Genomic DNA, 24,219 nt, shown 5'->3' on the forward strand with positions numbered 1-24,219 from the left:
GCTAAAGGACGAAGCACACTAATTAACCAAGAAACGGATCGTAGGGAGAGCGGGGCTGAAAGTGCCGGGGGTAAATTGTTCCGATGCAAATATCTCGACAACAGAAAGATATGTGATCGTATTATGTCGCATGTGGCCAACTGTTAGGCATTATGAATATCTCGACAACAGAAAGATATGTTATCGTATTATGTCGCATGTGGCCAACTGTTAGGCGTTATGAATATCTCGACAACAGAAAGATATGTGATCGTATTATGTCGCATGTGGCCAACTGTTAGGCATTATGAATATCTCGACAACAGAAAGATATGTGATCGTATTATGTCGCATGTGGCCAACTGTTAGGCGTTATGAATATCTCGACAACAGAAAGATATGTGATCGTATTATGTCGCATGTGGCCAACTGTTAGGCGTTATGAATATCTCGACAACAGAAAGATATGTTATCGTATTATGTCGCATGTGGCCAACTGTTAGGCATTATGAATATCTCGACAACAGAAAGATATGTTATCGTATTATGTCGCATGTGGCCAACTGTTAGGCGTTATGAATATCTCGACAACAGAAAGATATGTTATCGTATTATGTCGCATGTGGCCAACTGTTAGGCATTATGAATATCTCGACAACAGAAAGATATGTTATCGTATTATGTCGCATGTGGCCAACTGTTAGGCATTATGAATATCTCGACAACAGAAAGATATGTTATCGTATTATGTCGCATGTGGCCAACTGTTAGGCGTTATGAATATCTCGACAACAGAAAGATATGTTATCGTATTATGTCGCATGTGGCCAACTGTTAGGCATTATGAATATCTCGACAACAGAAAGATATGTTATCGTATTATGTCGCATAATGCCTAACAGTTGGCCACATGCGACATAATACGATCACATATCTAATTCTTTCTGTTGTCGAGATATTTGCATCGAAACAATTTACCCCCGGCACTTTCAGCCCCGCTCTCCCCTAACGGTATTAACTCGAGGAGGTCAATATTCTTTGTATGAAACTCCCAACTGCAACGCACACATAGTCTTATCTGCACAGTAACGTAAACACCTCGCATCGCTTCGCGGTGTGAGACAGTACGGCGTTGATCGCTTTCTGGGTTGATAAGTGTGCTATGACCTTAAGGCCTCAGCCTCGAACTTAGCGGGCAGCGGGGCGGGAGCGGCGGCGGCGCGGGAGCGGGGCGGGCAACGCAGACCCGTTCTCGAAACAAGCGAGCAGCTCGCGCGGCGCTTTAGCGGCGAAGTGTTGTGTTCGGGGTAATCGGGGTTGTGTTGTCGAGATATTTGTTTTTATTCGCAAACGAAATGTCTGAACAACGGCGACAATTTTATTTCGATTCAAATTTATTCCTAACGCTCGATTTACTGTGGGCAAAAGAAGGAGTGCGCTGCCCGCTCGTTGCCCGCTCCCGCGCCGCTGTTTTCGAGAACCGGTCTATATGATTTTACGCATAAGATCCTGCCGCTCCCGCGCCGCTACCGCCGCCGCCCCGCTGCCCGCTAAACTCGAGGCTGAGGCCTAAAGCGGTCTGTGTATACCATCCTTAAGGGCTATCACGTCTCTAGCAACTGGAATGCGTCATAGACAGCATCTATCAGAAGCTATTTTCTAGAAATATGTCATAAATGTTTTTCTTATTATCTTGCAGTACCCAAAGAAAGTTGGCTCGTGTGAAATCACCTACATCAGGGATTTCACGGCTGGCGTCAAGATCCCTGAAACTGTCGTGGGCGAACAACACTTAAGTAAGTACTAGATGGTGTTATCATAACTTTGAAATGTCACTGATAAATTATAGCCAAAAAGTGCAGAAAAATCACACTAGTGTGACGTAGCTCTACCTCCAAGGCTGAGTTGCACTACGCTACTTTAACTGTAACTATAACCATAACCGGTGAATTTGTATGGAGTTTGACAGACTCTTAACGTTTGTTATAGTTAAAATAAGGTAGTGTAACCCAGCCTTAATAAAAAGTCATTTTTGTAAAATAGTACTGTCATCAACTTGATACAAAATCTATCAAATAATGCGTCATTTTGACAGAAAATTATGTCAATCGGTGTCAAATAGTGTATTTTATATGTTTTCTCTAGACGTTCTGGGAACGGGCTTGGACCAAGATTACACGAGTGGCGAAATGGTGATGTTCCGCTGCCACAACGGACTGTCGGTTACTGTGCGCACCAGTGGCACCGAGCCAAAGCTTAAGTACTACTCCGAGCTCGTCTGCGATGCTGATACTGACAGGTGAGCGGGTGATACTCGTGTACAGTCAGCGTCAAATAGTTCATCATCATCATCATCATCATCATCATCATCATCATCATCATCATCATCATCATCATTTCAGCCATAGGACGTCCACTGCTGAACATAGGCCTCCCCTAATGCTTTCCACGTTGATCGATTGGTAGCGGCCTGCGTCCAGCGTCAAACAGTTCGTGACACTCTAAAGTTGCCAAAACATTCGCAACGTCTTTGTTGCCATTGGAATACGGTTGTGTTGTCAACTTTTTGGCCACTATGTTTGACGCTGACTGGACAATGTATAGTTACAAAATACTGAACTGTCCTATCCATGACATTGACAGTGGGGTGCCACCGTCAATACCGGATCGCTGGTTCCGATTTTTGCCATGTTGAAAACCATATAGTTGAACGATGGTAGCGCCCCCCTGTCATTGAGTTTGGTAGGACAGTTCAGCGTGAGTCATCTATACTCGTGTACAGTCAGCGTCAAATAGTTCATCATCATCATCATCATCATCATCATCATCATCATCATCATCATCATTTCAGCCATAGGACGTCCACTGCTGAACATAGGCCTCCCCTAATGCTTTCCACGTTGATTGATTGGTAGCGGCCTGCGTCCAGCGTCAAACAGTTCGTGACACTCTAAAGTTGCCAAAACATTCGCAACACGTCTTTGTTGCCATTGGAAAAAGGGTGTGTTGTCAACTTTTTGGCCACCGGGTGTCACGAACTATTTCATTAATTATTTGACGCTTACTGTAATGTACAATGTACTATGACAATCGAGGCCTGTCATTGACATCAGTGGCACTTTCTCACTGCATTGCGCATTACAGTCGCTACGGGGCGCATCGTATCACAGTGATAGCAGTGACATGGTGAGGTGTGTCATAGTAATATTTTCATCTACTTTAGGCACTAAATATTATGAAATGTGTCATGATTCATATTATTATGTGACATCAGTGACACGCGCACTATACATGTAAAGACGACCCACGCTGAACTGTCCCACCAAACTCAATGACAGGGGGGCGCTACCATCGTTCAACTATATGGTTTCCAACATGGCAAAAATCGGAACCAGCGATCCGGTATTGACGGTGGCGCCCCACTGTCAATGTCATGGATAGGAGAGTTTAGTATTTTGGAACTATACTGAAGTTGAGGCGTGTCACAATGACATTAGTAACGCTGGCGCACTATTGTTATGTTATACTAGCGGCCGCCCGCGACTTCGTACGCGTGGATTTTCCGTACGCCGTTTTTCCCCCTTAGAGGTGGATTTCCGTAAAATCCTTTCTTAGCGGATGCCTACGTCATAACATCTACCTGCATGCCAAATTTCAGCTCGATCCGTCCAGTGGTTTGGGCTATGCGTTGATAGATCACTATGTCAGTCAGTCAGTCACCTTTGAGTTATATTGTCTACATTAGGGCACTAAATATTTTCCAATGTCCAATGAAAATAACTATTACTGTTTCCCTTTGCAGTGAACGTGAGCAAGTGAAGCTCAAACTTCAGCACATCGTTCAAGAATTCGTGGAGGAGCTTCTTCAGCCTAAGGAGAATGGGCTCATAGCGTAAACGCACCGGTAAATTTTACGTTGCATTTGCAATATTCCTTCGTTATAAAGTGCTTAAGTGCATCCATTACTTAATAAATATTAGGTAAAATTGCGGACCACTCTGGCTTTATATGCATTCAAATATCAAATAATAATTCCATAAACTTTTTTTCTCGTGAGGTTTGGCATATCTGTCAATGTCATGTCAAAAATAACCAATCATGCAGCATTTGGACCTCGCGTCTACGTATTGCCATCTGGCGGATTTTTTAATCGCAAAAACCCTCATTCCCTGATTAGGGATTATGTACTTTTTATTTTTATTATGTCAGACCGAGTTTATGTTTGACCTCAATCACACTCAAATCAAAACCAAAAATATTTTATTCACTTGATGGTAAGGTTACTTACTCATAAAGTATTTAATTTGAACTAATTCAAACCCTATTGCGATTACCAGATTACCATAATGCATACAAACGTGGCGAGAGACATTTATTATTACCTACTTACATTAATTTATAATAGTGATTGTTCTTGTACATTTAAATTCATTTTATTGAATTTACTTCAGAGATTAGCACCATATTTTATTCTACTAATACTTGTATACAGGGTGTTAGGTAAATGGGTATATGAGCCGACACTAGCCCATGTTAACATGGTCATATAAATGGTATGGTGAAGTCAGAAATTTGATATCATCATTTTAATAATTTTATTTTTCATACAAATCGGATTTTATAAAATTTATTTTGTATGAAAATTAAAAAAAATAAAATGATGAAATCAAATTTCTGACATCACCATACCATTTATATGCCCATGTTAACATGGGCTAGTGTCGGCTCATATACCCATTTACCTAACACCCTGTAGATGTTTCTATAATGTATTTATATACCATAGCGTACCTAGAACTTAGCATAAATAGCAAAATTGAATGACAGCTTCGAATTGTGATGGATTGTGGTGCCAAAGAGTTTGCAAAGGAACCGATTATTCTGTGATAGAGTAAAAAGTGATTGAAACGTGATTTTAGTAAGTCTAGAATAGAGAGAGACGGGAAAGAATTTCATTACTTAATTAGATTGTGTCTAATTAGTTCTAAAAAACTAAATTTTGTAATATCAATTCCAAAGTAAACGTTTTTCTTCCTTATTGTGCACGTAGAGATTTTTTGGCATTTATAAAAGACCAAACTTTGATGTTTATAAATATTCCTTATTTTTAGATTGTGATTATTAAATTTGTATATTACTAACTGTACTTTTATCATATCACTAATGAATGTAAAAAAATAAATGAGTAAATCAAACCCAGTTTTTTCACTCTACATAACTTTATTAAAATTAAAATAATTTTGATACTTTAACAAAACCCTAATAATAAAGTAAAAGATGACAGAAATATCGTAACGTCATAAACTAGGACAGCCCTAAAACGGTTTTATTTTTAAAGTGACTTCAAAATATAAAAAAACAAACTAGAATTTTTTTAGTACCGCCTAAAATAAATATAAATAATTTAGTTTTCGGCATTTCCTTCGGCCTCTGCCTCCAAACGCAATCTCTCTTTCTCTTTCATATTAAGCTCAATCAGGTTGTCTAGTTCTGGACTCAAAAGTACTGACAGACCCGCTGTAGTCGGCACCTTAAATTAATAGACATAAGGTTCAATATCCGGCAATTTACATTTAAACAAATATTTTTATTAAATGAACTATTATTATGGCAACACTGCACTAACCTCGCTAAATATAGGTTTCGCCGCCTCCCACCTTTCGATGTGATTCTCAATAATCTTGACACACGTTCCCGCTTTGGGTATGATTCTTGCTAAAGTGCTGTGAAAAAGATATGTTATTGAAGCAATTTACTTCAATTATGAACATTTTGGATTTAATGAAAGCTATCGAGTTTGCGCTTACCAGTTGGCGCCACTGTAAGGTTCTGTCATTCGCTAAAGGCTAATGCTGGATTGCGCCGAAGCGGTAAGAAAACTTATAGCGTTCACTAATGTGGCACCACTATAGTAAGGTATTGTCACTCGCCAGTAGCGCCAAATGTTGAGAGCAAATACCAGACCCCTCATTGGTCAGTTAGTTAGTCAGCCTTTTTCCTGTGAAACGAATTTAGGCACGCGTGCGGATCTGCCCCCCTAGACAAGTTGCACTTTTTGATCGAATCGAAAATCAAGTCCGTCAAAACTCCATACAAAAAAGGCCTTTCGACCACTTTTTGACTGGTTTGCTATTATAATGTGCACTTTTTCTAAAGCCCGGTCTGTGAGCACGTAGAATTTTGTACAATGACCCCAAGCCACCCATCCTTATCGCTCGCGCGTAATTATGTTGCTATCGCGACTGTGCGACGGGCGCCCGTAGTGAGTGTGCGAGCGCGACAGCAATATAATTACGCGCGAGCGATAAGGATGGGTGGCTTGGGGTCATTGGACAATATTCTACGTGCTCGCAGACCAGACTATAGACCCACTGGTCCAAATCCGCATCACAGGAAAAATGCACTTACTCAAAAAGCGGGATGCACGTGGTCTGCAGAAACTGTATCTCGAGGTCGGGGATGAAGCACTTCTCTCGGTCCATGATGATGGGCGGCAGGTCGCCGCGGCTCTTCTCCACGTCTCCTTGGCGGAAAAATTCCGTCAGCACTGCTGCCTGGGACGTGTTGAAATCCATTTGTTGTATTTGTATAATTTATATTTAGCGGAAGCAGAATATACCTATGATGTCGTACCGAAATGTGTCGTTTGTAACTAAAGCTTCAACCACACCAACCGCCGGCGCCGGTCGCGCGACTTGTCATTGACCTTTGATCGCGCCGGCGATGGCGATCTGCATCAGGCGTTTGATGTGGTTGAAGCTTAAGGGACTAATATGCGAACATCAGACCCCTCCCTCCAACCCATCTGGCCAGCGTTGGAAGTGTAGGCTAAATAAATAATGATCATGAATTTAACACTACTATGCAGAAGGTTTTCATTAAAAAAACCGTATTAAGTGCGCAGTAGCTTCATGCATCCATTAAGCATGCATCATGCATTAAGGTTCAGCCAAACCAACACGATCGCACGCGATCAGCCCGCGTGCAGCGATGGCGATCAGACTTAAATGCATTGATTGAACCTTTATTGAAATTAACGTCCTGAATACGAATAAAATTAATGAGCTATCGCATTTATGTCCAATAATAGTGCTACTCATTTACTCACGGCAGTCTTCTTGACGCTGGTCCAGTCTTTGAGCTGGTCGCTGAGATCCGCCGCGTTCATAAGCAGCGACTGCAGAGCAGTGGCGTGCACCCGGTTGCCTTTCTGGTAATCCATCGATATAGCCTTGAAGTCATTGAGATTTCTGCAAGTCGTTTGCAATATCATTTATGCTACGTCATTTAAAGAACTACAGGCATAGCTAATAAATAAATAGATTCCTGCTGCAGTAGAACGCTAACGATGCCAAAAAGATCATTTGTGACAATTGTGACGTAGCGTAGTACGTATAGATGACCCACGCTGAACTGTCCCACCAAACTCAATGACAGGGTGGCGCTACCATCGTTCAACTATATGGTTTCCAACATGACAAAAATCGGAACTAGCGATCCGGTATTGACGGTGGCGCCCCACTGTCAATGTCATGCATAGGACAGTTCAGTATTTTGGAACTATAGAGTTATCATGCATGGTGTACATAATATCTCAAGCTTGCTTAGGTACGACGTAATAAAACCGCTTCACTGTCGCAGAAACTGTAGAGACGTCATGTCCAGTGCTTAAATGAGTAGGTATAAAATTCCAACCATTTCTAACAAAAAGAATACATTTATAAGAAAAAAGTTCGGTACTCTAATAAAATGAAAGAGCTTTGTTACATACAAACAACACGACTAAATGCCTATCTCAAATTCTCCAATAAAGGTTACATCTTTTGAAGAAATGGACGAAGACTTCCTAAAAATAGTCATAGTATTCTGAAAAACAAACTTGAAGTAATTAGCCAAGTCCGAAGCCAGGATGTAGTCCCTTAGCAGCATGATGGCCCTATCGTAGTCCCGTCGCGGCAAAGTCTCCAGGATATCGCATCCCTCCGTGTTGAGGATGCACATGGCCTGCGCGAGGTGGTGGCGCTCCATCACGCTGCCTTCACTGGAGTACAGGGCCGCCAGGGTCGTTTCTGTTTACGGGAATATTTGAAGCTAAACTGGGACGTTAAAAGCGCTTTATAAAATCTTCATTTCAGCCATAATGACGCTCGACAAAGGCCTTCCCCAAGGATTTCCACGACTGAACCTGCGCTCCCAGCATCCAGGTACTTCCCGCGAGGGAGATAATTTGATGTGAAAAGACAGCTCATGGATTAGGAAAAATATATAAAAAAAACTGAAAAGTTAATAATGGGGTTACCTAGTTAAAGATTACTTACACAATATTATTGCTTTATCTACTGTGTTTAACTATGTTGCTTACGTCCATGTATATGAAAACTGTTGGTTGTCCCACGGTGATCCAAATCGTGTACCAGGCCCGCTATCACATACATCAACGCCTGCAAATCACTAGAATAAAAAAATATTTTACATTTATATTTTGTTCGCATCCTTCTATCATAAGCGTTTGACTCCATTTATAAGTAGTATTTCATACTAATTCAAAATAACAGTACTAATAAATATTATAATAATCAGGCTCGAGGAACCACTTGGGAGCATTTTCGTGTGAGAATATGATAATATTAAATATTGTACGTGTTTAATTATAATTTCAGGGTCTCCCTCAAGGGTGAATTTTTAGTCCACTTCTCTTTCGTTACCACAATTATTAAGTAAAATAATTATTCTTACCTGAAATACCCTTGCGAGACGAGTTTGTAGTTGACGATCGCGGCATAAGCCCACTGGCCGACATTGAACGCGTGCAGCCAGCTGTGGTACGGCACGTCGCGGTAGCCCTTCTTCACGTATAGGATGAACCGGGCTAGCTTTGGGGTCTTTATGTTAAACCTATGATAATGTGAAAATACATTTCATTGTAGATACATACTTAGTTTAAAAAAAAAAACAAATTTAATCATAGAATGATCCCAAACGACATTTCAAAGCCCAATATGTTTCTAAATCTATAATTCAATGTGTAATTTGCAGGCAATCATCATAATAATAATAATCATCATCATCATCCGATCATTTAGTCTTAACTGCTCCTGCAGTGAACAATGGAGGTTCGGGTTTCTACTTGACCTGACAAATGAAAGTCCACGCTGTTCAGACGAGTCTGAGATATCTGATCTGATCTGTCTTACGGCATTAAATCCGGAACTACAAGACTAACGCCCGTATTCACAAACATTACTATAAGCTATCACAGTGCGCGTGGACGCACAGGGTGGGTGATACACGAACCAATCAAAGAGCTCTATTCAACGCTGTGCGTTCGATTTGCTGCTTCACTTAAGCAAGCATCGTTTGTGAATACGGGCGTAAGATTGCGACCACAACACAATCTGAATGGTCACCCATACCTTAACGAACCGCGGCAAGGGATGCTTAGCGTAACAACTTTGATCGCTACCAGGGCTAATCTACAAACACCTCTACTGCTTCTACAACTGGCTTACTCAAAAAAGTTAGATCCAGGCAGAGACAATACAATAGATCAAAGCAGATTGGAGAATCAAGTATCGTTTGTGATTATGGGCGTTACAATCGCAGGAAATATACTTTCACAAATTAATATGATCGTCACATTACTTTTTGTCCAATCCCAAATCGGAGAACATCTTGAGCGCATAGCAGGGCAGTTCCCGCAGCGGCAGCGCGCGCGGGTTGAAGTGCAGGCTGGATAGATGCGGGTGGTTATGGAAACCCGAGCACTCCAGCATCCGAGCCACTTCCGCATCACCCACCTATTTACGAGTTAATGAAAATCAACATTCACCATTGATGAGTCCCTGATAGCCTAATAAGAACCTCTCTATCAGAAAACCTGCAACTTGGTCCCAGAGATCAATCTGACAGTCACCAGTACCAGTACCTTTAGTTGTTGATGATAATGTAGGTAAGGTTAGGTATATCAAAATCTAAATCGACGAAACTGCCCCCTAGTATAATTTTTAACAGCTTCTTCCCACGGCGTCGGTACCGTTGATTTTGATAAATTTTAGCATTATGTTCGCGCGCGAGTTGAAGGTAGACTTTTTAGTTTTAGGGACATTTAATTATGGCGCCCAGCATTCAACTCACGCGCAGAGAATTGACCTACATAGACCATTATTTACTAACGTAGCCGTAACTCCCATACCTTCATATGATACATGACCAGCTCATTAGCCAGCGTGTTCCGAATATGCGCCTCCTGTATCTTCTGGTAGACCACCGAGTGTATGATGCAGACCCCACAGTAGATGCTGAAGGCCAGAGCCATCTCTTCATCCATGGCATCGAAGTAGGGGTCCCCAATCTTGTTGATCAGCTGACCCACCCCAATGATCCCGGTCTGTTCTCGGATGGGGAAGCACAAGATTGTCCTGAGAAAAGACAATTAAAATCAGTAACACTTTTTGTCACATAACTTCCGACATTTCAATCACCTGATGGACTCGTTTTACAAACCGAAAATTTTGGGAGAAGGGCTTGAATCTAACGGATTGCGAACGAATAGGACCTAACAGTCTATGGTGGTGGTATGGTCTTCTGTCGTTTTAACCTTGAACTTGAAGACAACATAGTAGCAACTGGACTGGGTATATTCTAAAGTTCTATCTGCTTATGTGTTGCACTGATTTTCACCCGGAAAGCCATCTGGAAAAAAATTGGGAAGGTAAGTAGGTACTTACTTGCAGTCTATACCGGGACCCCCATCTATGTCGGCGTCGAAAGAACCATGATCCTTCGCAGACTTTGCGTTGACTAGCTGACCAGTTTGTATCACGTAACCAGCGATTCCTTTGTTTAGTGGAAATCTGCGTTCTTTCTCGTCCTCGGAGTGATTCTACAGTTACACAAAACATCTTTAGGCTGGTTTTAGTGTCACGCGGATCGTCCGGTGCGGACCCGCTCCGCACGGTCAATCTGTATGAACTTCTAGGGAGCGTTTTAGAGTAATGCGGTCCGGAGGAACCGCTCCGCTCCCTAGCAGTTCATACAGATCGACTGTGCGGAGCGATCCGCACTGACAGTCCGCGTGACACTAAAACCAGCCTTAGACTAGCATACTTAGTTACATTTACCTACGTTTGATAATTTAATTCTATAACAGTATGGGACTGTAGGTTTTATTGGTTTTATTCTACTGAGAGAAACCAGAAAAAGACGCGCCATAGGCGTCTGATATGAACGGATTTAACTTCTGGCGCTTCTGATGGGTCAAACCTATTGGAAATCGGATCTTTTTGGGATTTGTCAGATATTTTTTTCATTAATTGTTACATTTAGTTCGGGTGAGGATAAGTATCAATTTACGAGTGGCGACGACGGGCCAGAAGACGTAGCGTGGGCAGGCCTCCCACTACGTCTTCTGGCCCGTCCGAGCCTGGATGCGGCCAGCGCAGGACCGGTCGTTATGGAAATCCTTGGGGGAGGTCTTTGTCCAGCTGTGGTCGTCATTTGGGTGAAACGAACGAACGAGGATATCAATTGGGATCCATTCATGGCTGCTTTCTGCCTGACCTTCCAGTGGGCGCTGGAGTCGATAAGTTCCATTCGCTCCACGTCGACCAGCATCACTGAACAGTACTCGGCCTTGGTCAGCTGCTTCGCCTGGTCCATGGCGATCTGCAGCAGCGTATCCAGCGATGCCACCTGCAATGCGCCTTGCGGCTTTAGGAATAGTGACGCAAATTGCGCTGTTCTTAGTTGGTATCAGGTCTATAATAACTAACCCAACTCTTCCTATTTACCTTACACTGTGATATGCTCCAGGGCATGGATGATAAATAATATTACCGCCATAATGAAAATGGGTACCACAAAAATCAAACTGAAGTCATACTTAATTCACATAATCCATAATGTCCAATATTATTTTGAAGATCCTAATGTAACATACGGAATGTAATGACAACACTTACTTGAGTGAAGAGTCGTTTAGCTACGCGCAGGAGTTGTTGGCATTTCTGTTTTAGAGTGCATTCGTATTCGAAACGAATAGTCTTCTTCAAGGTAGGCCAAGTAAACCTGAAACATAGGTCTTATCATCATCATCATAATTTCAGCAATAGGAAGTCAACTTGCTGCTGTACATAGTCCTCCCTCAATGATTTCCATAATGACTAGTTCATTGCGGCCGCATCTAGCGCCTTCCTGCTAACTTTATGAGGTCGTCGGTCCATCTTGAGAGTGGGCGTCTTATACTGCGTTTTCCGGTACGTGGTCTCCACTCCAGAACCAGGCCGACAGTTATGTTTACTGTATGCCCTGCCTATTGCCACTTCAGCTTGCTAATCCGTCGGGCTATGTCAGCGACTTTAGTTCGTTTTTGGATCTCCTCTATCGAAACTATTCCATATCTACTAAGTTATTCAAGAATTAGTAAGTAGTACTGGTTCCTGCTGCTTCTGAACAAAAGTAATGCTGCATCTTATACTAAGGTAACTCAAAAATGAAAGTAAACTTACAGAAAACATTCATGGATGAGTATAGCGACGTGGTCCTCTTGCACTTTGGGAGCCAAAATGCATACGATCACCGAGAATGGCCGGTCCGAGATGGGGTACATCACCATACGCCTCTTCTGCGTATCTTTCGGGACGTACTGCCATCAGAACAAAATATATTAGGAATAAGTATACCTCTCATTTCCGATTTAAGGCTAGCGTCCACATGTCGGTATCGTAGGTACGCATCGAAAGTATCGCACGCAACGGATCGTAGTATTATTTATATAATAACTCATATAAGTGCGTCCACCTGTCCGCATCGTACGCATCGCATATCCGATACGATGTGTTTTGTACGATGCGTCCGTTGCGTACGATACCGACAAGTGGACGCTTAGCTTTAAACGCATCAAAAGTAGCAGAAGCATAAAGGTTCCTTTAGTAAGGCGGGTACTTACCTGATGGTTGTGAAAGAAATGAAATAAAATAAACTCACAGGAGCGAGTATAGCTTGGAAGTCAGGTGGAAAATTACTCAACAATTCAGTTTGTTCCTGGAGAGATTTCAGCACATCCCCTAATTTCAGCGACATCTACAAACAAACACGAGAGTGGGTCAAATGGCAAATGATTTCTAAGGCCGCGTACAGAAAGAAAGCTGGAAACTTATAAGCGCTTACCAGCGCTGACAAGCGCTGGTAAGCGCTTATAAGTTTCCAGCTTTCTTTCTGTATACGGCTATAGGTCGGTAATTTGAAATTAAGGTGATTTAAAACATGAGTTTAAAATATGATGACTGAGGTGTCTGGATGCGGGCGGCGCAGAGCCTGTAGTTGTGGAAATCCTTGGGGGAGGCCTTTGTCCAGCTGTCGACATTTGGCTGAAACGAACGAAAACTGAATAAGCAACCAGATAAAAATGCCTTACACATATTTTATGTTTTCGTTGCAATGCAGCCGATCCAACTGCATCAATAGACGCCTCCATGCGCTCCGCGTTCACCACCACTAGCAGTACCAGGTCAGCTTCACATTCATCAGCAAGCTAGAAGAAAACCATGAATCATCATTATTATCATCATTTCAGCCACAGGACATCCACAGCTGAACATATTAATAAGCCTCCTCCAATGATATTTCCATTAATTATGATATTGCGTGGTTGGTAGCGGCCTGCATCAAGCGCATTCTGGCTACCTTTAAGAGGTCGTCGGTCCACCTTGTGGGTGGACATATATAGAGCCAACGAGAAGGTAGGTACTTAGCTTAGGTAGGTGGTACTGTGTGGGTAGATAGAGTCATTTCGAGAGCGCGTACTGGACAGTTATTTCAGTACCTTCAGCCTTTTGCACATCAGACTATAATAATATTGGTCAAAAATCGGCTCAAACCATACCTAGTGAAAGTAGAAGCATACTTACATAAGTATTTATTTTGATTTGCAACTGAGCACAGGCTTCATCGTTGAGACTCATCACCAAATCTAAGATTTTGCCTGGATCACTGTTCTGGATACTTTTTCGCCTTCCCTTCCGTTGAGTTGACATATTTAGCTAGTTTAGTTTGATCAAATTAAACTGTTTACTAATATTTTGTATATTGTACAATGTTGAAGTGTAAATTGATGAAAACGTTTTAATTTTACCGCCATTAAATTAAATTTCATAAACTGTCAAGTCAGTTTCAATGCTGGCTGTTCATTGGCTGGGAAACGGAAACTGACTGTCAAGTTGGTTTCAGTGGACGCAGATCATTTCTCTTTAATAACACGATCACTGCTGAATAAGGAAAGCTCAACTAATATTTTATACTCACTATTACCACTATTACAGTGTATTTTTAGTTAAACTACTTACAATAGTTACAATGCATATTGAATTTTTTCTCGGAACGAAACGCTCGACTTTTTTTAATGAAAGACGATTGGCGCAAAATTGTGTGCCAAAGCCGTAATAAAACATCATTAGAAAAAAAATATGAAAAAAAGTCAAAACAGCTGATGAATGCTTGAGGCATCAAAATTGCAATTTGTGAAATTTTAAATCGTGATTTAGGTATATAATTACAATGGCTGAAATACAAACTCTAATAGAAATGGGATTCTCCAAAGAGCGAGCGTAAGTACTAAATCCAAAAATTCCGATAGTCCAGTTTTTATGTGGAGGTTATAAAAGTGATTATGATAAATTATTATTTTTTGGTTTTAGAGAGAAAGCACTAGCTGTAACGAATTACAAAGGGGTTGAGCCGGCTATGGAATGGTTATTGGCACACGCTGATGACCCAGCCATGGACACTACTGGCGGGCAAATGCTAGGATCCAGTTCGTCATCGAATGTAGCGGAAACCGCCGAAACGCCCCCCGTGCCGGCCGAATCGACTGCCGAAAGTTCGTCACAAGCTGAAGCCAAGTCATTCAAATGCGATGAATGTGGTAAATTGCTTAAGAATCAGGACGAAATGGAATTTCATGCGGCCAAGACGAATCATAGCAGCTTCTCGGAGTCCACGGAAGAGAAAAAGCCTTTGACTGAAGAGGAGAAAAAAGCTCAGCTGGCGTTGCTAGAGGAGCGAATGAAACAGAAGCGGAAGGAAAGGGAAGATAGGGAAAAGGTACACAACTCATTCAGTTAAAAACATCCATATTGCTTTCTTATTTCACTCCTAATTCAAAATCTCATTCATGTAATTCTAGGCTGAGGCATTGGAAAGGGAACGCCTCCGTATCAAGTCTGGTAAAGATTTACAAGATGCCCGTTTAAGGCTACAGGAGCAGGAGATGACTAAATTGGTAGAGCAGCGCAGAAGAGAGAAAATTGAGGATCAGAAAGCAAGGGAAAGAGTACGGGCACAAATTGAGGCTGATAAACAAGCGAGAAAGTTGGTATTATTTAAATATTTTAGCTTTATGGTGCTTTAAGATTAGTCTAAAAACTATCTGCCTATTCAAAAACCAAATTCATTTTATTGAACCAAGTTATCAGTACAAGCATTTGCACAAAGAAAACCACCATTAGTTCCATGGACACTCATGTCTGCCTACAGTATGGCCTACAGCGCCAAAATCATATAGGCACAAAAATATGACAGCAACCAGTTCAGTGTGTATAGAGGCCAGTGTTAAGTGACAGAGCTATTGAAAGAAAGAAAGAAAAATAGTTTATTTGGTTCAAACAAACGTTTAACACAATAGGGATGATGACTGGGTAATGAAATCGAAATTCTATTTAGTCCGTCAGACAGAATAAATGAATTTCGGACACATATTTTTCAATATTTTTTAATAATCGAATAATTACAATATTATATTGAGTTGAAATGTCGCGTGACGTCACGCCCTTGTCTTTAGAGTTCACTGCTTAGTCCCGTTGAGTCTATAAATTTCCAGATTCTTTGGAGCGTGATATCTGCTATCTCATCCAGTGGCGGATTTACCAATAGGCCAAGTAGGCCAGTGCCTAGGGCGGCAGATTTAGAGGGGCGGCAAATTTAGCAATTTTTTTTTACAGGAAAAAAAATTATAATTACATATACGTATACACAATCCATATATAAATAAACGATTAATAAACGCACTGTAACATATACTTAGGTACTTATGTGATCATGAATTTTAAAATATTCCAATAGCGTTTTAATAAAAATAAAAATAAAACTCGTAACACAGGATCTTCGGAGCCTAGCACGAACACCATCTCTCCACAACTTCGTGTATATTGTTTTACAGGGTGGCCCAGAAGAAAATTCACTTTTTAAAATTCAAGGAAACGAAAACTGTACATTTTTGTAGAACTTTAGCTATTGCAATTTAAAGGAAATTTAGTGCAATTTATTTTAAAATTTACTATCTTTTATAAATTTTATCGTAACTACATGTGATTCCCTTAACGTTTACAACATTCGGTCAACATACATCAAAATTTTGGAAAACTTTCGTAAGCGCTCCTGCACACGACGCCGCTACCGCGCCGCCGCCGCGCCGTCGCCGCGCCGCTACACTGTTCATACCCACCGAGTAAAACCGCCGCCGCGCCGCCACCGCGCCATCAAAGCATAATTTCGCGCGCGGCGCGCCGTCGGCGCGGCAGCGGTGTTCACGCGGCGCGTATAAACAGTGCAAAGGCGCGGCGGTGTCGTGTGCAGGAGCCCTTAGAGTTACCTCAAAATGGATTCAGGATGGATGAATGCTGCAGAGTTTTTGGATTATTAGAGTATACTCTGCTCATAAGGTAACCCTACAAAAAGAAGTCTGATGGAATGAGATTAGCGCTTCTTAGAGGCAGTGAGAATTCACCACTGCTTAATTGGTTTGTTGCATTGAAAGGATGATTAATTTTTGAGAGCGCTATACTGGTAGGCTGAAAAGCTTTTTGATTTCAAAGCTGCAAGATTCGCAAGGTTATGACCGGAGCACTTGGTTTCACTTGGGGCTACGGGTCACACTTCAACTGAGAGCATTTAGATGGTAAGAGACATGTTCCCACAAAAAAATAATGTCTGGCAGGGGTGACATCTTCTGGCCACCAGGAAGCCTTGATCTCACTCCAGAAAATTATTTTTTTATGGTGTTACATTAAGAATAGAGTTACTTTTATAATCCAACAACCATGCAGCAACTGAAGCTGAGCATTCGGCAAAAAATTGAAAAAAGTATTCGAGGTAATTCTGACGAACGCATTCCAAGATTTTGATGTATGTTGATCGAATGTTGTAAGCGTCAAGGAAATCTCCTGGGCGATGTTATTTAATAAAGGTAAATCTATACTAATATTATAAAGCTGAAGAGTTTGTTTGTTTGTTTGGTTGAACGCGCTAATCTCAGGAACTACTGGACCGATTTGAAAAATTATTTTTGTGTTGGATAGCCCGTTAGTTCCTGAAGGCTTTAGGCTATTTATCATCACGCTAAGACCAATAGGAGCGGAGCACCAATCAAGAATATTTCAAATCAATGAATTTTTACCTTTTGAGAGCTGATGCTGCGTAAACGGTTAAAGTTTCGCAAAAATCATGTATGACAGGATTGTTCCCCTTTAAAAGCTCTTTAAAAAAGTCCGCGGTAGCATATGTCTATCTTTTAAGGTTGGCTCATAGTAACCATTTTTATGCAAAAAAAATCTGTTTTAAAATAATGCATTATTTGCGAAGGTGTTTTTATAAACATGATATTAATCCTTATCCAAATAAATAAATTATTCACCACAAGTATTTAATTTTAAACATTCTTGCCCTTTACACCATTCGATTTCAATAAATATCTTAGGAGATATCCCAGTTTTAAAATCACATCGCAGCAAAATAATGATCAAGTAGGTACTACGCGCGCTACTGATGGATCAATGCACAGCCTAAACCGCTGATCGTAAAGACCTGAAACTTGGACGGTGTGTTCTTTGTATGACGTAAGCATCTGATAAGAAAGGATTTTCCAAAATTCTACCCCTAAGGAGGTAAAAAGGAGGGGCAAAGTTTGTATGAAATAACGAGATTCCTTCGTCCAATCTACTTAAAATTTTGCATAAGCATTCTATAACAGAATTAATGGAAGACGTGTTTCGTATTTTAGTGAAATGCACCCCCTAACTATGTTAAAAAGGGGTAGAAAGTTATTTTAGTGGTGATTTGCTTCAAAGTTGATATTAATTACTCATTAGTGCATTTTTTTACAATCATGACGTCATGTTAACGACTACCATACTCTAGGGGCCTCCACTTAACCTCGGAGTGGGTGCCCGCTGCGTGCGCTCGCCCAACAATGCATAGTAATGCATGAAAGTCATGCCGCGGGCACCTGCTTGCGCTGTATATGTCGCAGGCAAATTGTATGATTCCGCATTTTACAAACGGCGTCGTCAATTCACAAACGCTCGCTGTTCTATGAAATGCCGAAGGCAAAATGTAAATTGCCGTGGCACTTTATAATATGCCAAAACATTTGATAGCCAATTCAATCGCTGTTTACAAAATGCCGCGGCAAATTGAAGTATTTAGTTCTTTTTCTCACCACGCGAGGCGCTGCTAATCAAAACAAGAAAAATGGCGTCGGATAGTGGTTTTGTGATACAGAAAACAGTGCAAATTCTACGTATTCAAAGGACTTTTCACAGCCTAAACCGCTGATCGTAAAGACCTGAAACTTGGACGGTGTGTTCTTTGTATGACGTAAGCATCTGATAAGAAAGGATTTTCCAAAATTCTACCCCTAAGGAGGTAAAAAGGAGGGGCAAAGTTTGTATGAAATAACGAGATTCCTTCGTCCAATCTACTTAAAATTTTGCATAAGCATTCTATAACAGAATTAATGGAAGACGTGTTTCGTATTTTAGTGAAATGCACCCCCTAACTATGTTAAAAAGGGGTAGAAAGTTATTTTAGTGGTGATTTGCTTCAAAGTTGATATTAATTACTCATTAGTGCATTTTTTTACAATCATGACGTCATGTTAACGACTACCATACTCTAGGGGCCTCCACTTAACCTCGGAGTGGGTGCCCGCTGCGTGCGCTCGCCCAACAATGCATAGTAATGCATGAAAGTCATGCCGCGGGCACCTGCTTGCGCTGTATATGTCGCAGGCAAATTGTATGATTCCGCATTTTACAAACGGCGTCGTCAATTCACAAACGCTCGCTGTTCTATGAAATGCCGAAGGCAAAATGTAAATTGCCGTGGCACTTTATAATATGCCAAAACATTTGATAGCCAATTCAATCGCTGTTTACAAAATGCCGCGGCAAATTGAAGTATTTAGTTCTTTTTCTCACCACGCGAGGCGCTGCTAATCAAAACAAGAAAAATGGCGTCGGATAGTGGTTTTGTGATACAGAAAACAGTGCAAATTCTACGTATTCAAAGGACTTTTCACAAAAAAAGTCATTTATAATACTTAGTGAGTTAAGAAAATTTTACGATTCACAAATAGGAGCAGTGAAAAAGCTATGGAAAAATAAAATAGTTTTTGAGGTTATCCGGCACGTAAAACACGCTAAGGTGACAATGGAATCTGGTGCTCGGCTATATTGGTATAAAAAAATATTGTGTTATGTCTTCTAGACTTCTTCTTGGTATAATTAAAATATAAGACTTATCTAAAGGACTGACTATCGAAACTTATTTAATGTCATATTTTTATGTACCTACCTATAGGTACGTCAATAGTTTAAATTAGTCTAGTGTTGTTTTTGTTACGAAAATATTTTAATTACTTTAGGAGTAGCAAGTATTTTAGGTTTGTCTTACTTGAATAGATACCTACCTGATTTCTGAAATTATGTCTGATTTGTCCAACGTGTGTTTTATGATGGTCACCCTATTGCAACAATCATAGTCGAAATTTTAACAATTGAACGAGTTGCCAATTTGCCTTCGGCATTTCATAGAACAGCGAGCGTTTGTAAATTGACGACGCCATTTGTAAAATGCGGAATCATACGATTTGCCTGCGACATATACATAAACTCATTTTCGCGCGAGAGTTTTGGCGGAGGCCCTTGAGGTAGTGGGAGTAGTCTTGAGGAAAAGCTCCTTCTCCCACGGCCAGTGGCATGCTGGAAGCTTGGTGATTCTAGCACCCGTAGGAAAATATAAAAAAAAGTTTACCAATAATACTGCGGTAGGTGTAGTTTTCGATTTCGTTGTAAAAAAATAATACCACCGAGTAACTTTCACCGGATCAAAGGCCGAGCTGCATATTCATAAAATATAAGAAAAAAATATTTTCATGTTTATTTAACCTGATTTTTATATTTTAAAAGTATTCAAACATTTAGATAATAACGTTAAAACATTTAAAAATAATCGTATGAGAACGTTTTCGACTTCTCCACGGACGAAGTCGCGGGCAAAAGCTATTTGTAAAATAATTAGACTAAATTATTAAAAGTGCCTACCCAAAGTCATTATTCCACGCGGACGAAGTCGCGGGCACAGCTAGTTTAAAAATAAATTGCATAAAATTTTCTTTAAATTGCAATAGTTAAAGTTCTATAAAAATGTACAGTTTTCGTTTCCTTGAATTTTCAAAAGTGAATATTCTTCTGGGCCACCCTGTATTACCAAGCCTTGGTCTTTCTGTTTGCCTTTAAGTAGTTCTTAGCTAATTATTCTGGATATAGCACTTCGCATGGCTCTGTGCACACCGGTGACAAATTGTTCAGGTGAGAGAAGTTTTTCTTGCTTAAAACGGGTTAAAAACTATCTACGATCTACTTTAAGTCAAGAAAAGCTTAATGCTTTATCTCTTTTGTGCATAGAGTCAGAACTTATGAAAAAGATTTTTTACGATTCTTATAATTAATGATTTTGCAAATTTAAAATCTCGCAAGAAAATAATGTAAAACTTATTTGATCTCATTATATTTTAATAGAAATTGTTTGTATTGTTTTTAAACTGTTAAGTGCAATAAAAAATATTTAAAAAAAACAATGTTTACTGACCACACATTATTTTGTCTGTGTTCATATAGTGTAGGTATTTTTAAGTCATGTCTTTCCCCACCTTATGATTAGTACATGCTGCTGTTTTTAGGTCAATATTAAACTCTTCAGTACATAGCGGGTTGCAATTATAATCTAGTAACTGACAGAAATATCATTAAGTTCACAATCATACTAAAAACGGGATTAAACTAACGCACTATGGATCGAAATTGCGATTTATGGACATAGCGATTTTTTTCACAATTTCTATTTGAAAAAAATACCTATCGATAGGTTACGTTATTCTGATGAATAAGTAAATGCTGCACAAGTTTTTCTCTAAAACCAATAGTTTGGCTGGAAAAAAATATTTTCCATTTTCGTTGTATGGAATGAAACATAAAGTGGTCGATTACGACTAAGCCTTGACAGATCTTGCTTTGAAACTACTTGAGCCTTGCAGTGGCGGATTTACGCTAAGTCAGTAGGGGCGGCAAAAATTGAATGGCCTACTAGCGGCAAATTTGTAAATCCGCCACTGATCTCATCCGGGTGCATGATGTGTCGTGCGAGATGGATACTTCTTTTGCTCATAAGCGGGAAGCATGAGCAAAGAAAATGCATGGCCGTTTCTTCTTCTGTATGGCAGAATCTGCACAGAGTTTCCTCGGTCATGTTCATGTTCGATTTATGTTTGTTTAGTTTGCAGTGGCCGGTCAGTATTCTAGTCACTGCACAGGCTTTGTATCTTTTGAACATTACACTTTCAGGTTGGCAGCGTCCGGAGGCGCAGCGCCCGCGCCCGCGCCCGTCCCCGCCGCGCCTCCTGTTGCGGCGTGCGCGCCGGCGCCGCGCGGCTCCTACGAGCAGGCGCGGATCCAACTACGGCTGCCAGACGGGAAGGCACTCGCACACACCTTCGGGGCCAAGGAACAGTTGGCTGCTGTTAGGTAAGTATTGGCACAGAATAATAATAAGTACTACGTACAGAAGTTTTACTTCGCGAAGGTATTTAAAAAAAATTATGCTCAATGCCATTAACAATATGGTGTAATTTAGCCTGTCTCAAGAGTCAAGCACCATTTTGTTGACAAACGTCAGTGATCGGCACTGCGCCGAAGCTATAGGGCTGACTTCGGTAAAATGATGTGACGTGAGGTGCCAAACTGCGGAAAATGGCGGAGGAAATACATGATTTAGCATGAATTATCATGAATAATATTAACTACTTATTTACCTCTGTGTCTTGAGGCAACTTAAAAAAGTACATTCTGTGTTTTTATTATTATTTAGGCAGTTAAATACTGCACAGTATTTAGTACACCATTTTCCTTATTTTCTTCCATCATACACAAGAATACGTACGCGTGCGTGAGTCAATGTTCGCACGTATGTGAGGCCTTGTCGAATAGTATCCTGTAGGTGGGCCATCGTGCGTGTTTTGTTTTCGATGTAAACTCGCGGAGATGAACAGGCCTGGTATTGGCCAGTTAAGGCGGTTCGCGCCGTGACAGAAAGACCGCGACCCTTAGAACCAAAGCACACCAACAATGCGTTGCGGCGGCTATGGATCGAAATTGCGATTTATGGACATAGCGATTTTTTTCACAATTTCTATTTGAAATAATTACCTATCGATAAGTTACGTTATTTTGATGAATAAATGCTGTAGTGTGGCTGGAAAAAAATATTTTCCATTTTTGTTGTATGGAATGAAACATAAACTGGTCGATTTCGACTAAGCCTTGACAGATCTTGCTTTGAAACTACTGAAGCCTTGTTTTATGGCTTGTTGACTATAATCCTACACTATCAGCGCGCGCCCAAAGTTGCCCGTTCACAAGTTAATATGAGGTTCTGAAAAAAGCCTACTTATAAAAATAAATGATTTTTATGAGTTAATTTTAACATTTATTGTGTGCTTTGGCTCTTACTTGACTTAGGTCTCTGTTTCGCTCGCGATCTGATGACGCTGATTTAGAGAGACAGCACTAAAATTGTCTCTGCTCAGTTTCCACAGAACTGGGCCACTCCTCACTTCTACAAATATAAAATAGCAACCATTTTTTTTTTCAGATTATACTTACAAATAAATGCCCAAGAGTACGCCCAGCAAGACTTCAAGTTGATGACAACATTCCCAAAGAAGATCTTCACTTCTGAGGATTATGAGAAACCTCTTGAATCGTTGGGTAGGTAGCATTATTTTAACAAAACATTTTTAGAAGAAAAACTTCATAATTTGTGGATTATTCCAAAGCATTCGACAGATTTTAGGTACATTAATAAAAAAGTCAATACCAATCCATATTGCCAATTTATCCCGCTAGGTGGCGCATCGTCGGCCCGGTTACGATCACCTTGTCTATACCACAATCTGCAATAATCTTTGCCTGTGGAAACCAATTGACAAAATTGTCGTGTATTTTTATAGATTAAAGCATTCACTTATATCTCAATTTGTGTATATTTTTATGAGAAAACTGTTCTGCTTCCATAATAATTTATTAATTTTGGTAAACTACTTTTCTGGAGAAGAAAAATCGCCTTTGTTCTTCCAACAGGCCCCAGTTTTCAGTTTTAGTAGGTGTAAGTAGTGTTTATAATAATAAAAGTTAAATTTCTTTTTCAGGTTTGGTTCCATCAGCAGTAATTATTGTGTCGAAGGGCCAATAGCGTTATTTTTAAGTTAATTATACCCGTGACGGGCTGGGATTTTATTATTCGTGTTGGCATATGGCACAAAGTTAAAATTAATGTAATATTTGAAGACTCATTAAAAATAAAATTTGCGTATGGTAACATGTTCTTTTATTTATAATTTATATGTATGTAAAGAATACTGCCTATAATTTAAATAACTTGCTAAGAATTCTTGAGGCAGATAATATTGAAACACAAAAACTATTTTAAATCTTTATTGCAAGCACTAAATTAAGTACACAGTATAAAAACAGTCAAGTATAAAATACTAGTGTGTTTAAGTGTTTATTTACTATCAAACTGCACAGCACAGTCTGGACGTATAATATTTTCTTAACACTAGGTACACAATAAATTGTGTTGAAAAAACGTTATTTGAATTTCCAAATTAAAAAATGCAGGAAATAATATCCAAACAATCTTCTGTAATTCCATAGGCATGTTATACAAAATCAACACTAAAATATAATAGAAAAAAATGCATAAATGTAAATTTACAGTAACATTTTATTATTGAAAGTATTCAACAAATAATGAGTTGCATCCACTTCATGGAATTTTGTGAGACAAACTCCTTGTACCAATGGAGAACACAGTCCTACTGGCATCTTAATTTATTTAAGGACGGCACTA

The 24,219-nt window shown here is 40.1% G+C and overlaps 3 protein-coding genes across 3 annotated transcripts in view; 2 read left to right on the forward strand and 1 right to left on the reverse strand.

Moving 5' to 3' along the window:
- The window catches only part of LOC135072709 (phosphopentomutase), a 28,044-nt gene extending 23,493 nt beyond the window's left edge, over positions 1 to 4,551 (forward strand). The window contains exons 12-14 of the mRNA XM_063966737.1: positions 1,679 to 1,775; positions 2,125 to 2,278; positions 3,782 to 4,551. Of these exons, the coding sequence (XP_063822807.1) occupies positions 1,679 to 1,775; positions 2,125 to 2,278; positions 3,782 to 3,875 (345 nt within the window). The 3' untranslated portion in view covers positions 3,876 to 4,551. The remainder of the gene's footprint in view (positions 1 to 1,678; positions 1,776 to 2,124; positions 2,279 to 3,781) is intronic.
- A 707-nt stretch (positions 4,552 to 5,258) lies between these two features.
- Positions 5,259 to 14,124, reverse strand: LOC135072987 (cGMP-dependent 3',5'-cyclic phosphodiesterase-like). The gene is made up of 16 exons (XM_063966988.1): positions 13,887 to 14,124; positions 13,394 to 13,510; positions 12,964 to 13,059; positions 12,486 to 12,622; positions 11,940 to 12,045; positions 11,524 to 11,670; positions 10,707 to 10,849; positions 10,172 to 10,397; positions 9,622 to 9,776; positions 8,716 to 8,874; positions 8,342 to 8,430; positions 7,859 to 8,048; positions 7,088 to 7,229; positions 6,388 to 6,533; positions 5,606 to 5,702; positions 5,259 to 5,509 (listed from the first exon to the last, which is right to left on the reverse strand). The coding sequence occupies exons 1-16, from the start codon at positions 14,010 to 14,012 to the stop codon at positions 5,384 to 5,386; spliced, it is 2,202 nt and encodes a 733-aa protein (XP_063823058.1). The 5' UTR covers positions 14,013 to 14,124; the 3' UTR covers positions 5,259 to 5,383.
- Positions 14,125 to 14,418: 294 nt separating this feature from the next.
- LOC135072686 (UBX domain-containing protein 1) lies at positions 14,419 to 23,685 on the forward strand. Its single transcript, XM_063966694.1, has 6 exons — positions 14,419 to 14,582; positions 14,673 to 15,078; positions 15,161 to 15,345; positions 21,654 to 21,833; positions 22,960 to 23,075; positions 23,516 to 23,685. The coding sequence occupies exons 1-6, from the start codon at positions 14,533 to 14,535 to the stop codon at positions 23,557 to 23,559; spliced, it is 981 nt and encodes a 326-aa protein (XP_063822764.1). The 5' UTR covers positions 14,419 to 14,532; the 3' UTR covers positions 23,560 to 23,685.
- Positions 23,686 to 24,219: the final 534 nt, after the last annotated feature.

The sequence above is a fragment of the Ostrinia nubilalis genome, chromosome 6, assembly GCF_963855985.1.
Source record: "Ostrinia nubilalis chromosome 6, ilOstNubi1.1, whole genome shotgun sequence".
Taxonomy (NCBI): Eukaryota; Metazoa; Arthropoda; class Insecta; order Lepidoptera; family Crambidae; genus Ostrinia; species Ostrinia nubilalis.

What these genes read in the sequence shown, in the direction of transcription:
- LOC135072987 (XM_063966988.1), bottom strand. Translation starts at nt 14,012, where the DNA reads ATGTCAACTCAACGGAAGGGAAGGCGAAAAAGTATCCAGAACAGTGAT. An exon ending in TCCAAGCTATACTCGCTCCT is followed by an intron (nt 12,623 to 12,963) that starts GTGAGTTTATTT and finishes TTCTGATGGCAG; the next exon opens with TACGTCCCGAAAGATACGCA. An exon ending in GACTTGGCTAATTACTTCAA is followed by an intron (nt 7,230 to 7,858) that starts GTTTGTTTTTCA and finishes AACGACTTGCAG; the next exon opens with AAATCTCAATGACTTCAAGG.
- LOC135072686 (XM_063966694.1), top strand. Translation starts at nt 14,533, where the DNA reads ATGGCTGAAATACAAACTCTAATAGAAATGGGATTCTCCAAAGAGCGA. An exon ending in GGATTCTCCAAAGAGCGAGC is followed by an intron (nt 14,583 to 14,672) that starts GTAAGTACTAAA and finishes TTTTGGTTTTAG; the next exon opens with AGAGAAAGCACTAGCTGTAA. An exon ending in AAAGGGAAGATAGGGAAAAG is followed by an intron (nt 15,079 to 15,160) that starts GTACACAACTCA and finishes ATGTAATTCTAG; the next exon opens with GCTGAGGCATTGGAAAGGGA.